Genomic DNA, 17,670 nt, shown 5'->3' on the forward strand with positions numbered 1-17,670 from the left:
AATGAAAACATGATTTCAAGGAGATATATGCACTCCCATGTTTACTGCATTATTCCCAACAGCCAAGACACGGAAGCCACCCCAATGCCCATCAATGAATGAATGGATAAAAAAGACACCGTACATATTATTTACCCACGAGAAAGGAGGATACCTTGATGGACCTTGAGTGTAAGACTCTTTATACTAAGCAAGTTAAGTCAGAGAAAATAAGTACTATATGATATCACGTATATGTGGAATCTTAAAAAGTTAAGCCTATGAAAAACAGAGTAAAAGGATAGTTACTGGGGATGGGATGGGTGGGTGAGGGGGACAGAGGGAGAGAGTGGTAAGATTGATGGTGTTTAAGGGTACAAGCTTGTAATGAGCAGTGAATCAGCCACGGAGCTCTAATGCACCGTGTTATGAACAGAAACCACACTCCGGCACTTGAATTGCACAATGTGGTAAATCGTGCTATGCTGGCAGTCATGTTACAACATGTAAGTACATCACGGTTAGATGGCTGTACACCTCACACGCAGGTACATGTCCAATTTATTCAATGACAAAAGTAATTTTAAAAAAACAGTAGAGATAAGGAAGAAACAGTGCCTCTGCGACGTCTTCCTCAGCTGGAAGTCGTGCGGCAGGGGATGTAGGAAGTGCAGGAGCCACCTCTCATCCCTCAGGCAGCCTGAGGAAGCGGATCGGCCCCGGAAGCAGGCAGCGAGACAGAAGGAACCTACTTCCACGGATGTCTCAGAATCCCTGACCGACCCAACCCCGGAGCTGTCGTCCTTGTTACATGAAATAATACATTTTTATTACTGTTTAGGCTGTTTTAAAAAAAGATTTTTTATTTAAGAGAGAGGAAGTCAGCGTGAGAGCGAGAGCACGCACACGAGCAGGGAGGAAGGGCAGAGGGAGAAGCAAACTCCCTGCTGAGCGGGGAGCCCAAGGGGGGGGTGGGGCTGGATCCCAGGACCCTGAGATCATGACCTGAGCTGAAGGCAGACGCTTAACCGACTAAGTCACCCAGGTGCCCCTGTTTAGGTCATTTTTTAAAGGCCATTTGAATTTTTCCCCCCTGCAAAAACATCCTGATTTAAAAAAAAAAAAAAACTGTATTAAAATTGGATATTCACCAAAACTTCTGGGTTTCATTGACATGGAAAACTTACGAAGCCAGAAATTTTTAATCTGTTTCATTCTCTGTGATATCACATCTATAATTCCTGACATGGAACACAGCAAACACAATGAAAATTTTTTGAATGAATGTCACTTTTTCCTTTGAACTCTATGTAGATTTGACCATTTATTTTCCCCACTGAAATAAACCCCCTTAAATCTACTATAAATACATTCAGTACAATGTTAATACACATTTAAAAAAATAATTACTGTACATATACATAATACAGCAAACGTAACAAGTACCAAGTAATGACTTGGTTATTTTTAGATTCTTAATAACAGCCTTTCATACTCCACATCTGAAAACTAAAATCTCCAAATCTAACTAGAGGCATTGTGGAAAGCCAATCTTTGGCCACGGTTAAATGTTAGATCTGATAATAGTGGGCGTTTTTCTTGAAACAATGTACTTAGTCATAGTACTTACTCCAAGAAATATGTTTTTGGAGGAGTCGAATCCGGCTGCGAATATCCGTGCAGTGTAAGGTTCATTCCTGTCACAGACTATCCTGCAGGCAAACCTGGAGATGGTGCTTTGTGTAATCTGGGCCTCATCGTTGTTCTGACTGCCAGAAATCGTGTCTGTAACAACGAAGTCGATAGGGCTTTCTGTTGATCTGCCCACCTAGATAAACCAAATGTACCATGATTCGTCTGAAAAATATGTCACCACATTTTGTTCACATGGAATGAGTGTTCGGGATCCCTTTAATATTTCTCATCTCTGCTCTGAGGGTAAGAATTTAATGAAAAATATTTAGTTCTGTTCCTTTTCTTAACTAAGGGAGATATTAGAGTAACCAATCATCAGATTTTAAATATTAAGAGAAAAGCTAAATTTTTTATTCTGGAGAAAAACATTAGATCTTGCCCCCCTCCCCCAACAGATTGTAGCTCTTGGATCAGGTGAAAACATTACTTTAACAGCAAATTATTCTCTACCCCACCCACCCTGCCCCCATATTTCCAGCTGGAAAAAACCAAGATTTTAAAGAAAGCCAACAAACAAAGGAACTCTTGCCCAGCAGCAGGGCTTGGTTTCCCCACCAAGTAAATCCACCAGTGACTCACGGCATTCAGCAAGATTAGCCCTAACCCAGGCACAGATCAAATGCCTGTTGCCAGTATTGAGCGTAAATGAGAATGACGTAAAGGGCAGTAAAAGCCCAAAGTTTGGGATGCAGTCAAATGAAAGGTTCAAAAAACTGGTCTTAACATTTCAATTTTGGATTAAAAAAAAGAAAGTCTCTCCTGGGAAAGTCTAAAAAGCTGCCAATAATATTATGTTGACTTACTTTCTTTGGTAAGATTAAATGCTTCCAGAAGGAATATATTTCATTTGGAAGATCTCACAGTTCTAAAAAAGGTTTTCATATTCAATAAATACCAGTAAGATAGGTACTGCTCTGTCCTGTAAACTGGGAAGAGTTACGTATTTGCTGACAAAATAAAAATCCTCAAGACAAAATGTCAAAACATTTTTGTGATGCCGTTCTATGAATCTCTGACCAGAAAACAGTGATACATGTTATTTATACACCATAGAGACTTTTTAAGTTAAAATCATTTATATGTAAACAAATCATTTCTCACTAAATGTGATGTTAATGTTCTTTCCTAACACTAGTGACTTTGATTCGCAAAGTGATGAGGGGAGGGACACAGAAGACCCCCAAAAGTCAGTTTCTCAGGTATCTTTATCCTGATCTCAAAATTCTATCTAAAACATAAGATGTAATATATTTTTCATCCAAATAAAAGTGAAAAAATATATATTATCTTGCATCATTTAGCTCTGAAAATTATATTTCTTTTGTAAATCTCACACATTTTCATGCATAGACTATCTCTATTAAACCAACAGACAACAGACGTCTATTTTCCCTCTTTTTTTTTTTTTTTTACAACCCTTAATTTCTTGTCCTAGTGAAATGTGCCTGGAATAAACGAAACCTCTGGGTTCACTGAAACTCATCAATGTGAATAGATGCACATTGCCTACATGTATGCACTTCAGGTTTAGGAAACACATAACTTGTTAAAAAATACAACATAAATCTAAATTAAGAGAAATTACAAATCTTACAATTTATTTTTCTAAAGTTGAGAGTCTTCCTTTGGCTAGATTCATTTCAAAGCTGGGTATGTGACTCAGAAGCTCTGATTCAGACTTTTTTTTAGGTTTTTTTTTTTTTTTAAGCTATTCTCTTAGCTACTTTCAAGTCTACAATACAGTATTATTAACTATAATCACCATGCTGTACATGAGATCCCCAGAACCTATTCATCTTACAGCTGGAAGTTTGTACTATGTGACCAACACCTCTCTCCCCGCCCCCTTAGCCCCTAGATTACCATTCTAGTCTCTGCTTCTATGGTTTTGATCTTTTTTTTTTTTAGATTCCACATGTAAGTGATATACAGTATTTGTCTTTGACTTATTTCACTTTAAAGAGATTCTTTTTTAAACTAGAAAAGTAACAAATACTTACTGTAAAATATTTCACAAATACAGAAAAGAATAAAAAATAACAAAGGCTGCTCCAAACTCAGGAATCAACTTGTCCTGAACCTCTATTCCAATGCGGTTTAGAAGCGAAATGTGGAAAGTTCTAAAATTGCCTAGAGCTCTCACAAAGACATGGTCTCTGACATAATTTCTGTCACCTCCATGGAAGAGGGCAACGCGTCTTCAAGCTCTGTTAGAAGCGCAAAGCTAAAACCACGCCCGAGTAGAACGTCACGCAACTGTTACTGTGGACAAAGATTACTCTCTTTGGGAGAGGCCATGTTTATTTCATCCCAATGTATTAAATTAATGTCTTGATGAGTTAATGGAAATGGACATTTTATTCCAACTGGAACATACTGCTAGGATTGATTACTGCAAGTCATGAGACTTATCTGACTATCACGTTTGATTTGTTTATCAGTTCACTTCCACTTAAATCTAACCTGTAGGGAGCCAGTATAATTTTATACTTTCGGATACAAACCTCATGTTGCTTTTGCCAGGGGGAAAAAAATTCTAAGCTACTTTCCTACCGAAAACTCACCCCACCTGCAAAACTTGGAACCCATCCTTTTGGGTATCGGATCAACTCTACCTTATCTTAAGGGCAGTCATGTAGACAAGCCCAGATGGTTCTGAATTCCATATGGTAATCGTACGCTGCTGATATTCATATAGTAGCCAGAGGGAGGATTTTACTGACACCACACGCACAACATCACTCAGCACGTGGAATTTTACATATATGAGAAAAGTTTGGGTTTGTCTGGTTGTCAGTCCAATTTAGTACAGGTAAGATAACAGAGAAGCAGCTGGAAGGGCCTCCCTCTCCTTTCCTGGACCGATGGGACTCCTATCCCTGCGTCTGTAACCTTATTTGCTGACTTCCCTCCAATGACAAGGATGGAGTATCGCTGCTCCTACCCAAGCCCAATCTCTCTACTGATGCCTGGGGTCTCAGTACTCTTCCCTTCCCAAGGCTTTTGTTCCTGACCCTGTCTCCTCTCTCTCCCAAATCATCCATTTCTCTCTCTATAACTACTGGATCTTATCATCAGCTATCAAACACATTCTGGAGCTTCTCAAACTCTGTGACTCTGTGGGGGTAAAAGGACCAACTGTCACTGACACTTTAAAAGTACAATCAAAATGAGTATTAGAAAAATGATCGTCTGCTTGAAGTTTCAGGTACTAGAAAAAGTGCTGTACATTTCCAAACTTCTCCTCGCAGATTTCCTACTCCACTCACTCTGCACTGTTAACAGATGCTTGGCTGTTCTGCTGAGCACACTCTGAGTAGCATTGTTCTAGACTAGTCTCTCACTTTTAAAAACACGTTCCTTCACTTGCAAGCAGCCCTCAAGCTACAGCCCCATTTCCCTGATTCACTTAGTGGCCATACTTCTTGAGGAGCCTGTCAGTAGTTACTACCCTCCCATTTCCTTACCCATCCCCTTAAGTTCTCTCCTTGGTCCGGCCCAGCGGGAGTTTCTACCCCAGAGCTCCACTGACCCCACTCTTGCAGAGGTTTCCAGGGCTTATAATCCACATTCTAGCATATCTGTACCTGGCATTAGAATAATGAGACTCTTACAGGCTAGTTGGCAAAAAGCCCCCCTTCTTTCGCTTTCTGTCCCCTCCCTAGGTGGTCTCGTCAAATTCCATTATTAGCCAAAAAGCCCTGATCTCTACCCAGAGCTTCAAATGAGCATGCCCAATCTCCACTTGGGTGTCTAATAAGCATCTCGAAATGTAACATGTTCTCAACAGAACCTGGATTCCTCTTCAATCCCTAGATTCCCCAGGTCAACGACTGACCTCCAATTTGCTCAAGCTTAAAATGAACACCGAAGAATTATCCTGGATTCTTTACTCTCCTCCACACCCACGTTTAACCCTGCCTGTCAACACCCCCAACACCACCTCCATCCTTCCATATCTCCCCACCTTAGTTCCCCTGCTGGCAGCTCTCCGCTGGACTGCACTACCTTAGTCTCCAATCTGGTCTCCCTATTTTCACACAGGACGTTTCCGTTCTTGTCTAGACAGTACTAGAAGATATCTTCAAGAAATATAAATCAGATTATACCTCTCCCTTGCTTAACACCCAAATTTTTTACTTGGCCGAAGGGCCCCACCTCTCCAAGCTCATCTCCTTTCACTGACCTCCTCCTTCACTCTACTCCTGCCTGGGGGCCCTGGCACTTCCTATTATTCCTGCTTATTTGTGGTCTCTTTCCCTCTTCTAGAATGCAGGCTCCACGAGAGGGGAGCCTGGGCTGCCTACCTCCAATAACCTGCCTACATAGCAGATGCTCGAGAAATGAAACTGATGAATGGAGGATTATGACCATGACCTTGATCCCTGGGAAAGAGACAGGTATCATGTTTTAAGAAATAACTGTTTAAAAAGTAGATATTCTTTAACATTTTTCTCACCAAGGTGGGTGCCAATAAAACGTTATCATGTAAAAGTACTATAAACCAACTAAATTAAAAACCAACCAAACAAAAACCAAAACTGTAAGGTCCAGAAGCACCCAGGATCGAAGAGTATGAAACAGTGATGTTTGAGGCCGGTTTCCTTACCCCACGGATCAGGATGGTTTTGGCATCACACCTCCCTGCAGGGGCCTTGTAAAACATTTCATTACTTCCTGTGACTAAGTATTTTTTATATTTTACTTTCCCAAAAGTTACACTCTTGTTCCTGTCCTTTATTTATACCTACTCTAGAAAATAACTATGAAATTGTTGCTATATTAACTCAGACTTCCTCACCCTTAACCCATCTCTTAAATAGGCAATAATATTTCTGAGTTCTGAGCCTACTATCTGTTTCCACCGTGGGAAAGGCAGCACAGGGCCCTTCTTTGGTTCAGTCTGATGATCTGCTTTTAAATGCTCAATTAACCTAGAGATCATTTTAAAGAATAATGGCTACAACGAACAGACCTCAACACCAAGGTCCATGCTTGAGGAACAGGAATGCTACAGTGCTTTTTGCTCAGTAACCTTTATCAATGGTAGGTTGGGGACATAAAAACTCGTAAGAGGAAGAAAAAATTGAAACAAGCTTGATTTTTCAGGACCTTCTAAGAGTTGTTTAATTCTACTCTGCTTACAGTGATCTGATATTAATTCTCCAATATGTCCAGTTATTTTGCAAGTGGAATCAGATTATTTTAGTAAAAATGACAAATGTGTTCTGTTTTCTTAGTAAATCTCTAAATCCTTGCTGAATTACCATACTTCATTTAAAGAGGTCGACCTGGTACTACGTAGGAACGTAGAACTCAGGAGACACAAATCTTAACTTTTGCTACTAAGGCCTTCTCTGCCCTTAGTAGCTAGTCACCGCTCCTTTTAACCTCCGTTTAAGAGGTTAGTGTAGTATAATTCGGTATTTCTCAGAGTGGTCTATGAACCTCTCGGGGTCCCCAAGACCTTTTCTAAGGCCTAGGCCCATGAAGCCAGATTGCTTTCATAGTAACACAAACACGCCCTCTGCCTTTTGCACTGCACTAACGTTTGTTCTAACGTTATCCTCTAACGTTAGATGGTAACGATTGCTAGGGCAATCACATGCTTCCGCAGGAATCAAACCAGTGGCGCCAAACTGTACTAATGGCCACTGTGCTCTTTACTGCCACGCACTTGCAGTTAAAAATAATGCCCGTTTCGCTGAAGTATGCTTTTGATGAAGTCGTAAAAAATTACTTTTATTAAATATTGAGCCTTTCAAATATTCTATACGATGAAATGGGAAGTATGCAAAAAAGCATTTAAAGTTTTTAACAGTATGGAGGTTCCTTTAAAAAATTAAAAATCAAACTGCCGTGAGATTCAGCAATCCTGTTCCCGGGTATTTATCAAAGAAAACCTGAAATCAGGATCTCAAAGAGGGATCTGCTCCCCACATTCACTGAAGCATTATTTACAATAGCCAAGATACGGAAACAACCTAAATGTCCACCAGTGGGTGAATGGATAAAGAAAATGTGGTAAAAACCTCCAGTGGGATAATACTCAGCCCTTCAAAGAAGGAAATCCTGCCACATGCGACAACATGGATGAACCTAGAGGACGTGACAAATGCTGCAGGATTCCAATTACGTGAGGCATCTAAAACAGTCAAGTTGGGACCGGAGCATGGTGGTTGCCAGGGGCTGGGGGTGGAGGGAAGTGGGAGTCATTGTCCAACAGGTCCAAAGTTTCAGTTCCACCAGGTGAAGAAGTTCCAGAGATGTGCTGTCTAGCGCTGAGCCTATGGTCAAAATACCGCACTGTGCGTTTGAAGTGTCAGAGGACAGCTCTCGCGTGAAGATTCTCATGAATCTTTCATTCACTCCGCACTTGCAGAGATGAGAAGGAAGAAAGTGAGCCACGTGAGTGGAATGTGTGCAACAGTGACGAGTACGCGATCTCTGTCACAACATGTCACTACAGAACAGTGATGAAATTACAGGTGCCTCTGCAGTGACGTGTTGATTTTAAGGTGGTAAAAAATGTACCACAACAACTGTAAAAATTTTTTGATGTGCTTTTTTTGGTGTTGAGAATCTGCTCTCAAGGGTAAAACATGTGTAAAAACTTCATGTAAAAAAAATCTTGTACCAAGTAGAAGATTTATAATTTTGGAAAGTTATTAAAAAATTATTATAAGTCCTGTAAAATTATCAGCAGGGATGTGGATGCATATACATATTTAGGGAGGGATTTTCTCTGGTAGAATGAGAAGAAAAAATATTTAGAATATTATAAAGTGGAACTGCATGAGGAGTAAAGCCACTGTTAATATTTTGTCTAAATATGATAAATCTTAATTTTGAGACACTTAAATAATTGTGTCCACATCTATGACTAGGACCCTAGGACTGTTTAGCTTTTTAAATTCATTTTTTATTTATTAAAGATTTTATTTACTTATTTGAGAGAGAAAGAGGGCACACGTGCACACGGGAGGGCGTGCAGAGGGAGAGGAAGAAGCAGGCTCCCAGCTGACCAGGGAGCCCAACGCAGGTCCTGACCCCAGGACCGTGAGACCATGACCTGAGCCGAAGGCAGACATTTGACAGACTGAGCCACCCAGGTGCCCTCTTTAACTTTTTTTTTTTTTTAATATTTATTTATTTATTTGACAGAGAGAGAGACAGCCAGCGAGAGAGGGAACACAAGCAGGGGGAGTGGGAGAGGAAGAAGCAGGCTCCTAGCGGAGGAGCCTGATGTGGGGCTCGATCCCATAACGCCGGGATCATGCCCTGAGCCGAAGGCACACGCTTAACCGCTGTGCCACCCAGGCGCCCCGCCCTCTTTAACTTTTTAAAAAATAGCTAACACATTCACATGGTTCAAAAATCATAGTGTGAGGGGCGCCTGGGTAGCATAGTCGTTAAAGCGTCTGCCTTCGGCTCAGGGCATGATCCCGGGGTTCCGGGATCGAGTCCCACATCGGGCTCCTCCGCTGGGAGCCTGCTTCTTCCTCTCTCACTCGCCTGCTGTATTCCCTCTCTTGCTGGCTGTCTCTCTGTCACATAAATAAATAAAATCTTAAAAAAAAAAAATCATAGTGTGAAATACCTCCCTGTGTACCACCTGCCCAATTCTCTTCCCCACAAAGGCAACTGCTTTAATAATAATGTCTTATTTATCCTCTTGGAGCTTTTTAATGCACATAAGCATTATTTAAATCATTTAACTATGCTAATATTTAATAATTAATATGCTATTTAATATTTAATATATTTAATAACTTTAATTTATTAACATTTAAGATTAAGTAATCTTAATTGAATATATTATCGATGGCTCAATATAATAATATTAATATTTAATGCATTATGTACGTTTGGAGCTCTTCCCATGTCCCCACATGGAGCTTTTTCTTGTTTATTTTTACAGCCTTTGGAGGCCTCCCTCCACTGTATGGCTGTACCTGAATTTACCTAACTGGTCCCCTACTGAACGACATTTACGCTGTTTGCAATCTTTTGCTATTATTTTTTATTTAAATTCAATTAGCAATCTTTTGCTATCAAACTTTGCTTTGAGCAATGGCTTGGTAAAAATATTCTGCATGTATGCAGGGGTATCTCCGGGGTAAATCTCTAGAAACAGAAGAGCTTTAGGAAGAGAAGAGCTGAGTCAGAGTGTAAGCATTTTTCATTTCTCACAGGCATTTCCAAGTCACCACCCCACAGAGGTCATAGCAATTTACAGACTAGGAGAGGGTTTCCCCACATCTCTGACAAAACTGTTCGGATTTTTGCCAATCTAATATGTAAAAAATAAGAACTCTGTGATTTGAGTACACATTTCTCTATAAGCCAGGTTGAGCATATTTTCTTAATTTTCAGAGCTCCTTATTTCCCTTTTTTGATATTATCTAGGATACTGTTCTGACACCTGTTTCAGTATCATTTATCTAATAATTTGACATTCCATATAGAAATGCAAAACACCTCATGGTTCCCAATTTGAGTTTGCTTTTTTTCCTCTATTAGCCTTAATTTTAATTTTCTATTGTTTTAAAGTACCAAATCTTAGATATATTAATTCTCTTCTTAAACTGATGAATTTTCTTGCATTATTACTTCCTTCCTTTTGCTTTCTTTCGATGTATTTCTGGACTTTCCATTACATACCATTAAAACTAGTCATGAACCTGTTCTGTATTTTCTTACTGCCATTTTTTAAAGAGAACTCTTGAGATCAATGTTTAGTTCCTTGTTCCCTCCTTCCTTCTATAATGAAAGCACTTCAGATTTTTTTTACTTTCTTCTGAGTATGAGGTCAGTCACATCTCATGAGTTTCGCTACATAATGTTCCCATAGTAATTTTTTTAAAAGGCCTGATAATTGCAGTATCGATGTCTTTTCTGATTCAAGTGTTATTTAGAAGTGTTTTAAACATGTTGGCTTTTCAAAGTGGTTGGTTTTTAAAATTTTTATTACTGTTAATAATGTATATTTTTATTGCATTGAGACCCAAGAATATAGCTTTTATAATTTCTGTCTGCAGTTTTAGAATGAAGTTTTTTCCCCCGAGTCTTTCAAAACCCAAACAGAAATTTGTTTTTATATTATCCTCACCTCTTTCTCCTTGTACATCACAAACACTACTGTCCTAGTTCTGATTACATATCGAAATGCAGAACTGAAGGAGAGTGTGCAGAAATTTCCATGAAGAAAGGAAAGGTGTGTCATGGGGCTATCACGTGCAGCATGGTGCCGACAGTAAACACTACTGCACTGTGTGCTGTCAAAGTAGCTAGGAGAGTGGATCTCATCCCAAGACAAAAGCTGTGTAACTCCGTGTGGTGGCAGCTGTTAACTGGCCTTCGGTGGTGGTTACTTCGCAACATGTACAAGTATGAAACCATTATGTTAGTCACCTGAAACTGACGTCATGTTAATGACACTTCATCCATGAGAAAAATAAAGATGTTACCTGAAACATATCCGTATCTTTATCATGTGTGTACTCCACCACCACGGTCTGATTCCTTGACAGAGTGTACGATATACTGTGTTGACCTTTGCAGCTGATAGCCTAATAATGAAATAAACACATATAAAAATTCAATAAAATCCCATTTCAACAACTTAACCACAATTCTGCTCATAGTTAATAAATATCACTCTACCAGCAAAACCTGTATTGGCCAACTTTTTTTTTTTTTTTTTTTTAAGAGTCAGAGCTTGTCTCTGGGGCACCTGGGGGCTCAGTCAAGTGTCTGACTCTTGATTTTGGCTCAGGTCATGACCTCAGGGTCATGAGATGGAGCCCCCACATGTCAGGCTCTGTGGGCAGCGGGGAGTCTGCTTGAAGATTCTCTCTCCCCCTCTCCCCTTCTTTCTCTAAATAAATAAAATCTTTAAAAAAAAAAAAAAAAAAAACCCTGTCCCTGAGATATGCCCTGAATTAGAGAAGCTAACAGTCACAACTATGGTTTTACACAACACTCTATGGTAGTATGAACAATATTTAAGTCAAATCAAAGTTAATTCACCAGTTTGCAAGACTTGATTTAGTCATATTTCCCGAAAAACATGTACTTTCTCCATATTACTTTAATTCACTGACTGAATTTTTAGATTAATAGGGTTTATTTTAAAAATTTAAAATTTATTTCAACACTACAGCAGTTAAGTCAATGACATTTTGTTATGTTTTCCCTATGCAATAGAGATTATAATCTAGTAAAAAAAAGTCATTGAAAAAATGTAAGTGTTCATACAGATATCTATACAGTATTCTAGCCAGTGATCATACAAGATTTACCTAAGATGCAGAACAGAGTATAAGTCGTTGCTTAACCCAGACATTTACTAAGTTAATAAATAAGGAAGCTAAGTTAATTTTATCTTTTCTATTTTTAGACTAAAGCTAATAGCCTTTTTCAAAGAACCTAAAACCCAGTAATACAATATTCTTATTTTCACCATAATGAGATATTTGAACATATCTTAAGCCGTGGTCACACACTTTTAATACTTCTAAATTAATGAAGAAGTTTATTTAAATTGTACTCCAAATTATTTCAATTACATTTTATCCATTTCACTTCAGCCTAATTTATCTTCATTTCTACTCTTTTACATTAAGTATAATAAATAAAATTTTAATGAGCCTTTCTATTAAACATTTACTGAATAATGACACTGTATGAAGACCAAGAAAGCATTTGAAAGTAGCTGGACATATAAAGCATGTTAATGAAAATGTACTCTGAACATTTGTATTTGACTAATATAATTGCTTAGAGCGAAAAGTAGTACAACATTCCAGATCAATTTTGAAGTCAGCCTGCTTCATCTCATGGTTATTTAATCATCTGCCCTGAGGAACTTAGTGACTGAACGGTTCTGTTCTACGTGCTTCATTAAGACAATACAAGTATTAGAAATACTTTAAATATTTAATATGGCCAGAAATCTAAGAAAGACTTCTTAGACAACTCAACTAACAAAAATAGTCTTAAATTTTCATTGGTCTGAGTCAGATAAATTGAAAGGTATTGATATAAGTGACATTTTTTGAAAGCCAAACTAATAGCTATTTTCAAGATAAATGGATATTTATATTACAGTTAAGTGAAAACACCCACTTCAAGAAAAATAATTTTATTAAACTCAAACTTATAAAACTAACAATCAGGGGGCGATTACTTATAGTTTTAGGTTTCCTTAAAAAGTGTCTATTGCATTTAAAAGTATTCAATTTACAAATATCTCAATTCAAAACACCACTCTCATGACACATATATTACATAAAATAAGAAATATCTGCAAAATCAGGAGTTCACAAGTACCAAAACAGAACTCCCTTTAAAATGTCATACATTTTTGTAGGATTGTACCTTCTTAAGTACAGTGTTTCTCAAGCTTCCATCAAAGTTAACTGGGAGAAAGTCACCTGAACCTCGGAGACATCTGAGAGCACCTTGCAGTGAGATTTCTCATATTACAACATTTTACCTTAAAATTCTGGTACAATTTTTTTTCTCTCCATAATATGCTGACTGGTTTTAATATTTAAACATTTCCAGATTTGCTGGGAAACTGATGCCCTGGGAGGACTTGCTGTGCTCACCCATAACACGGCACAGCCGTGGGTATGGGACCCCACAGACACTTCTGTGCCACTCCAGGAAACACCAGAAATGGTCATTTTACAGGCCCTACGTTGTTGGTGGACCCAATTCTTCTGTCATGTTTTACTCAAACTATTCTTGTGACTCAGGTTAATAGAAGCCCCCACAACACATGAAACAGGCTACTAATAGAGAAACCACACCCAGGAATTGCCCACAGTACAGGGGAGCGCACCACCGAGGCTGACCCCTGCCTGGCCACCCCCAAACAGGGAAGAAAGAACAGCAACTCAAGAAGCCTTGAATGCCTGATCCAGGCAGGACATCTTGAATGTCGAGCCCACTTAAAATTTACAACTTCAAACTTCTGCCTGCGTTTTATGTGGCTCAATGTGAACACCCAGCGTTAGGAAAGGTGAATGCTCCTGGGTTAGGGGAATGCCTTTTCTGGGACTTTTTGATTAAGAAAGTACCAAGGGCAGGCTATGTTCTGGAAGCTTCTGGATGTAGGGAAGATGGAGAAGTGCGAAAAGAGATTCTGCAGGAGAAATGAGTCCCAGAAGGTGGTGAATGGCTCTGGGCCAGCAGGTAATAGACTCCCCTGTGGCAGGGATTGCCAAGGAACTTCAGAATTGGAGAGACATTCACCTCTCCGTTGCTTCCAGTTCTCGCAGTGATTTCCCTCTGTTAGTGCCAACGTAGGAGAGCAAGCCTGCCTGTACAGAGTCCTGAGTGCTGGCGGCGTGTCAGGCTACACCCACACGGAGGAGAAGCATGGTGATGAGCTGGCCCTCAGAAGACTGGGAGTCAAGCCAGGACTGGGATTTGGAGCAAAAGGTGGCAGTCAAAACCAGGCCACCTGAGGCCATCGATGGCATCCTCAGAAACAAATGGAGAGATGCAGACTGCCCTTGATGACACAAATTGGGCTCCCATGATCTTGTGTGCATATTAAAGCCCAGAGTGGGGCCAGATTTGGTTAGTTGGGGGGAAATTAGAAGAGAGTTTAAGCTTGAAGTCTGTTTTTGCTTTCCTTCTGGCAAGTATCTAAAGCATTATACTCTTCTCTTGTTAGAAGTACCAATTTTTCAACAATACTTCTACATTTAAAATAGGACTTTTGGAAATTCAGCTTCTAGTAAATTACAGATTCACCGACTTGAGTCAATCATTGCAGGTATTTTGGAAATACAAACTTCCCCAAGGTAACAAGTTGCTTTGAAATCTATTTCTGAAATATCATACAGGAAAGTAAGTAAGGCCTTCTCCTGGCATTCCCTATAATGTAGTTCAAACACAATTACTGTAACATAATGTAATTTTTATTACACCAACTCGAACTTGGAAACTAGGCACTTTAAAATTGTAAGGAAAACCAGCCCAACTAGCTTGCCTGGTGGATCCTGCTGATCTCCTATATCTGCTTTTCTACTGGGTAGGGGAGGGGGAGGGGGAGGGGGCGATAGGGATGCAGACTCTCTCACAACACTGTGAGTACCTTTATCTGTTCTTCCATCCCCAGCACTGAGAGCGCGGTAGGCATTCCACCAATGTCAGAGGACTGAATGAACCGCTACAGATAGAAGATGAGATTTAGAGCCTCCTTCCTCAGGTCTCCCCACCCCTCCCCTCCTTTTCATTCACAAAGCTACCCACAGTGACACCTCAGCCTAAATATGGCATGTGATTTTTTATTGGGTGAAAAATATCACAGTTGGGCAATTACAGATTAGACAATTACAATTACAGACCTACAGAAAAAAGGATTCCAGCTTTATCCAGCTTAGTCAATCACTGCAGATATTGTGGATATCATGTACAAGTATACCCTGCAATCCCAGTTGCCCAAACTCCGCCCCTTCTGAGCCAAGACAGTTTCTTCCTTTCTCAGCTTTACGTGTGTCACAGGCTCTGCTCAGCTCAGCCCGCCTCCGCCACTCCGGGGAGCAAGAATTAGCTGTCCTCATTCAACTCAGACTAAATGTCAGGGAGTTTTCTGAGCCCCCAGACTCTAAAACAAACATGGCTCATAATGTCTATAGAATTTTCATGCTCCTCCAAGGCAGTGGGTACATATCTAAGAGCACATACAGAGATATCCAATATGCAGTGATACCGGAAAGGCAATCCTGTAGCTACATGACAGGGTGGGTACATGTCTTCATGGCAGCCACAGAGCTTTCATTCAAACTGCAGAAGAGGAAAACAATCAAATCTTTTATTTGTTATGAAGCAGTGGGATCAGCTCTCAATCACAGAGCAGAAGGGAAAAGCCCACTGAGAAACTAACTGGCCTGTAGAAAACACTAATTTATTACAGTCATGACTTAGCCTAATTCAAGCTCTATAAGCCTTCTGAGTGAGCCTTTATCAACTGTGTAGGGAGAGAAAATGGAATTCGTCACTGTGACAGACATCGTGGGTCACCTACCTAATGCCTTTCTCCCTTACCAGCTGAGCTGGCTTCCCGTGAAAACGCCTGAAAATGCCAATGCCAGCTTCGCTAGGCTCTGAAGCTAGCACGTGGAAATCCGACCCAACCCTGACCCGTGGGACTTAGCAGAAAGCTGGTGTGGACCTCCTGGAGGTGACAGCCGTCAGGAGAGACTCGTTCCTTTCTGTCACTATGGCACTGTGATGTGTGGAGTGAAGGTGACCAGCTAGCACCACGAAAGAAGGTCAAAGACTCTCGGGGCAGTGAACTGAGCCCTGACATTTGGGAGTTGGACCACAACTGGAATTACCTGCTCCAGACTACTTCTGAGCGGAGTTTTAAGGCTGTTTGAGTTGGCATTTTTGTTCCTTGTGGCCTAAAGCATCACTCTACTGTGTGGCCCCAACCTTTTCTCCTCCTGGGTTTCCTATTTCAGGCAACGGCACCATCACCATCGTGTTCCCAGCCACGCCTACTTAAAACAGCTCCCTCTTGCCACTGCCTTCCATACACAATTAGCATTATCACCATAATTAAAGCCAGGAGCACCGATTTGACTGCATTGAGGCAAAAATCAAATACAAGTAGAACAAACAATGTGTGACAGTTCGGGCTTTCTCCTCGAATACAAAATAGTTGTTGGGCAAAACTGATTTATTCCCCAAAGGAGTTTTACGGCCAGCTCTTTTACAGACTAGAGCTTTCTCTGGAGATGCAGGCGTCATCTGATTTGTCCTTAATGAATCTGAGCTTCCCTTAGCAACCTGCTTGACCAACAGAATGCACAAGAAGCGATATACGGGGTTTCCAAGGCTGGGTCAGAAGCAGCCTAACAGCTTCTCCTTAGCACCCTGGAACACTTGCTCTTGGAGTCCCGAGCCCCCACAGAAGGCTACTACCCGGAGGCCACCCTGCTACAAGGAGGGGCCCTGCAGCCCAAAATGCCATGTGGGGAGAGGGAGGCCACAGGGCACCAAGACCCAGACACAGGAGTGAAGAAGCCACCTTGGGAGTGGATCCTCTGGTTCCAACGGCCCCAAAATTCACCACATGGATCAGAGACAAATGACCCGTGCGTGCCCATCCCAAATTCCCAATTCACAAAATTATGAGCAAAATCCAACAGTTTTTGCTAAGCTACGAAGTTTACCACCCAGCAAAAGGCAAGTGAACCGGTCAGTTTTCAAGGCCTACTGGGGTCCGAGCATTTTTTCTGTCTTACGTAACTCATCCCTTAGGACGTTATGGTTCTCTGGGGCCTCCCCTTACCTCTGCCCCAGGGTGTGGGACCAGGTGGGGGACCAGAGCAGGCGCCCAGAGCCTCCACTCCGAGCGGCTTCGCGCCCCTGGATGCGGGCTAAGAGGCGGCTGTCTGTGGTGGGAGCGAATAGGTATTTTTACTGCGATAATCTTCAGTTGTTGCCTGAGACGTAAACAAAGTTTTCCATTACTATTTAAAGTTAATATTTATAGATTAATACATAAAAGGAATCTGTCAGGCATTCGAAGCATTCTGAGAGGGGGCAAAGCTACCAAGCCTGTCGCACGGGCCATTTTCAGTCCTTACACATTTGCGGCGGGAGTGGAGGGGATACTAGAAAGGCAGGAGGAAGGCCGAGCGAGTCCCGTCAGACACGAGGAAGCCAAAGTCCGGCAGAGCGCAAGTGTCGCGTACACCAGCGGGGGGGGGGGGGGGGGGGGGGGGGATGCCTTCCGAGCGCGCACCTCATGTTCGTGTCACTGTGGGAATCTGCGTTTCAAATGAAAGGAAACTAAATTCTTCTTCGAATCCACACCCAAGTTTTCTATTAATGCGTCTTGGAACCACATGACTCAAGAGTTGAGTAATCTCTCTCGTCTAGACATCCCGGACGCCAGCTACGACAGGGCTGCGGTCCCCGCTCGGGGCCACGAGTCTCTGAACCAAGCGGCCGCGGTTTGGGAAA

At 41.1% G+C, this 17,670-nt stretch overlaps 1 protein-coding gene across 5 annotated transcripts in view; it reads right to left on the minus strand.

Annotated features, from left to right (window-relative positions):
* Positions 1-17,670, minus strand: part of PELI2 (pellino E3 ubiquitin protein ligase family member 2) — a 190,599-nt gene that overhangs the window by 15,927 nt on the left and 157,002 nt on the right. For all 5 annotated transcript variants that reach the window (XM_045810402.2, XM_045810403.2, XM_087855959.1 and 2 more), the window contains 2 exons: positions 11,145-11,246; positions 1,610-1,807 (listed from right to left, as the gene is read on the minus strand). In XM_045810402.2, the coding sequence (XP_045666358.1) occupies positions 1,610-1,807; positions 11,145-11,246 (300 nt within the window). The remainder of the gene's footprint in view (positions 1-1,609; positions 1,808-11,144; positions 11,247-17,670) is intronic.

The sequence above is a fragment of the Ursus americanus genome, chromosome 26, assembly GCF_024610735.1.
Source record: "Ursus americanus isolate L20-20 chromosome 26, mUrsAme1.1.p, whole genome shotgun sequence".
In the NCBI taxonomy this organism is placed as follows: Eukaryota; Metazoa; Chordata; class Mammalia; order Carnivora; family Ursidae; genus Ursus; species Ursus americanus.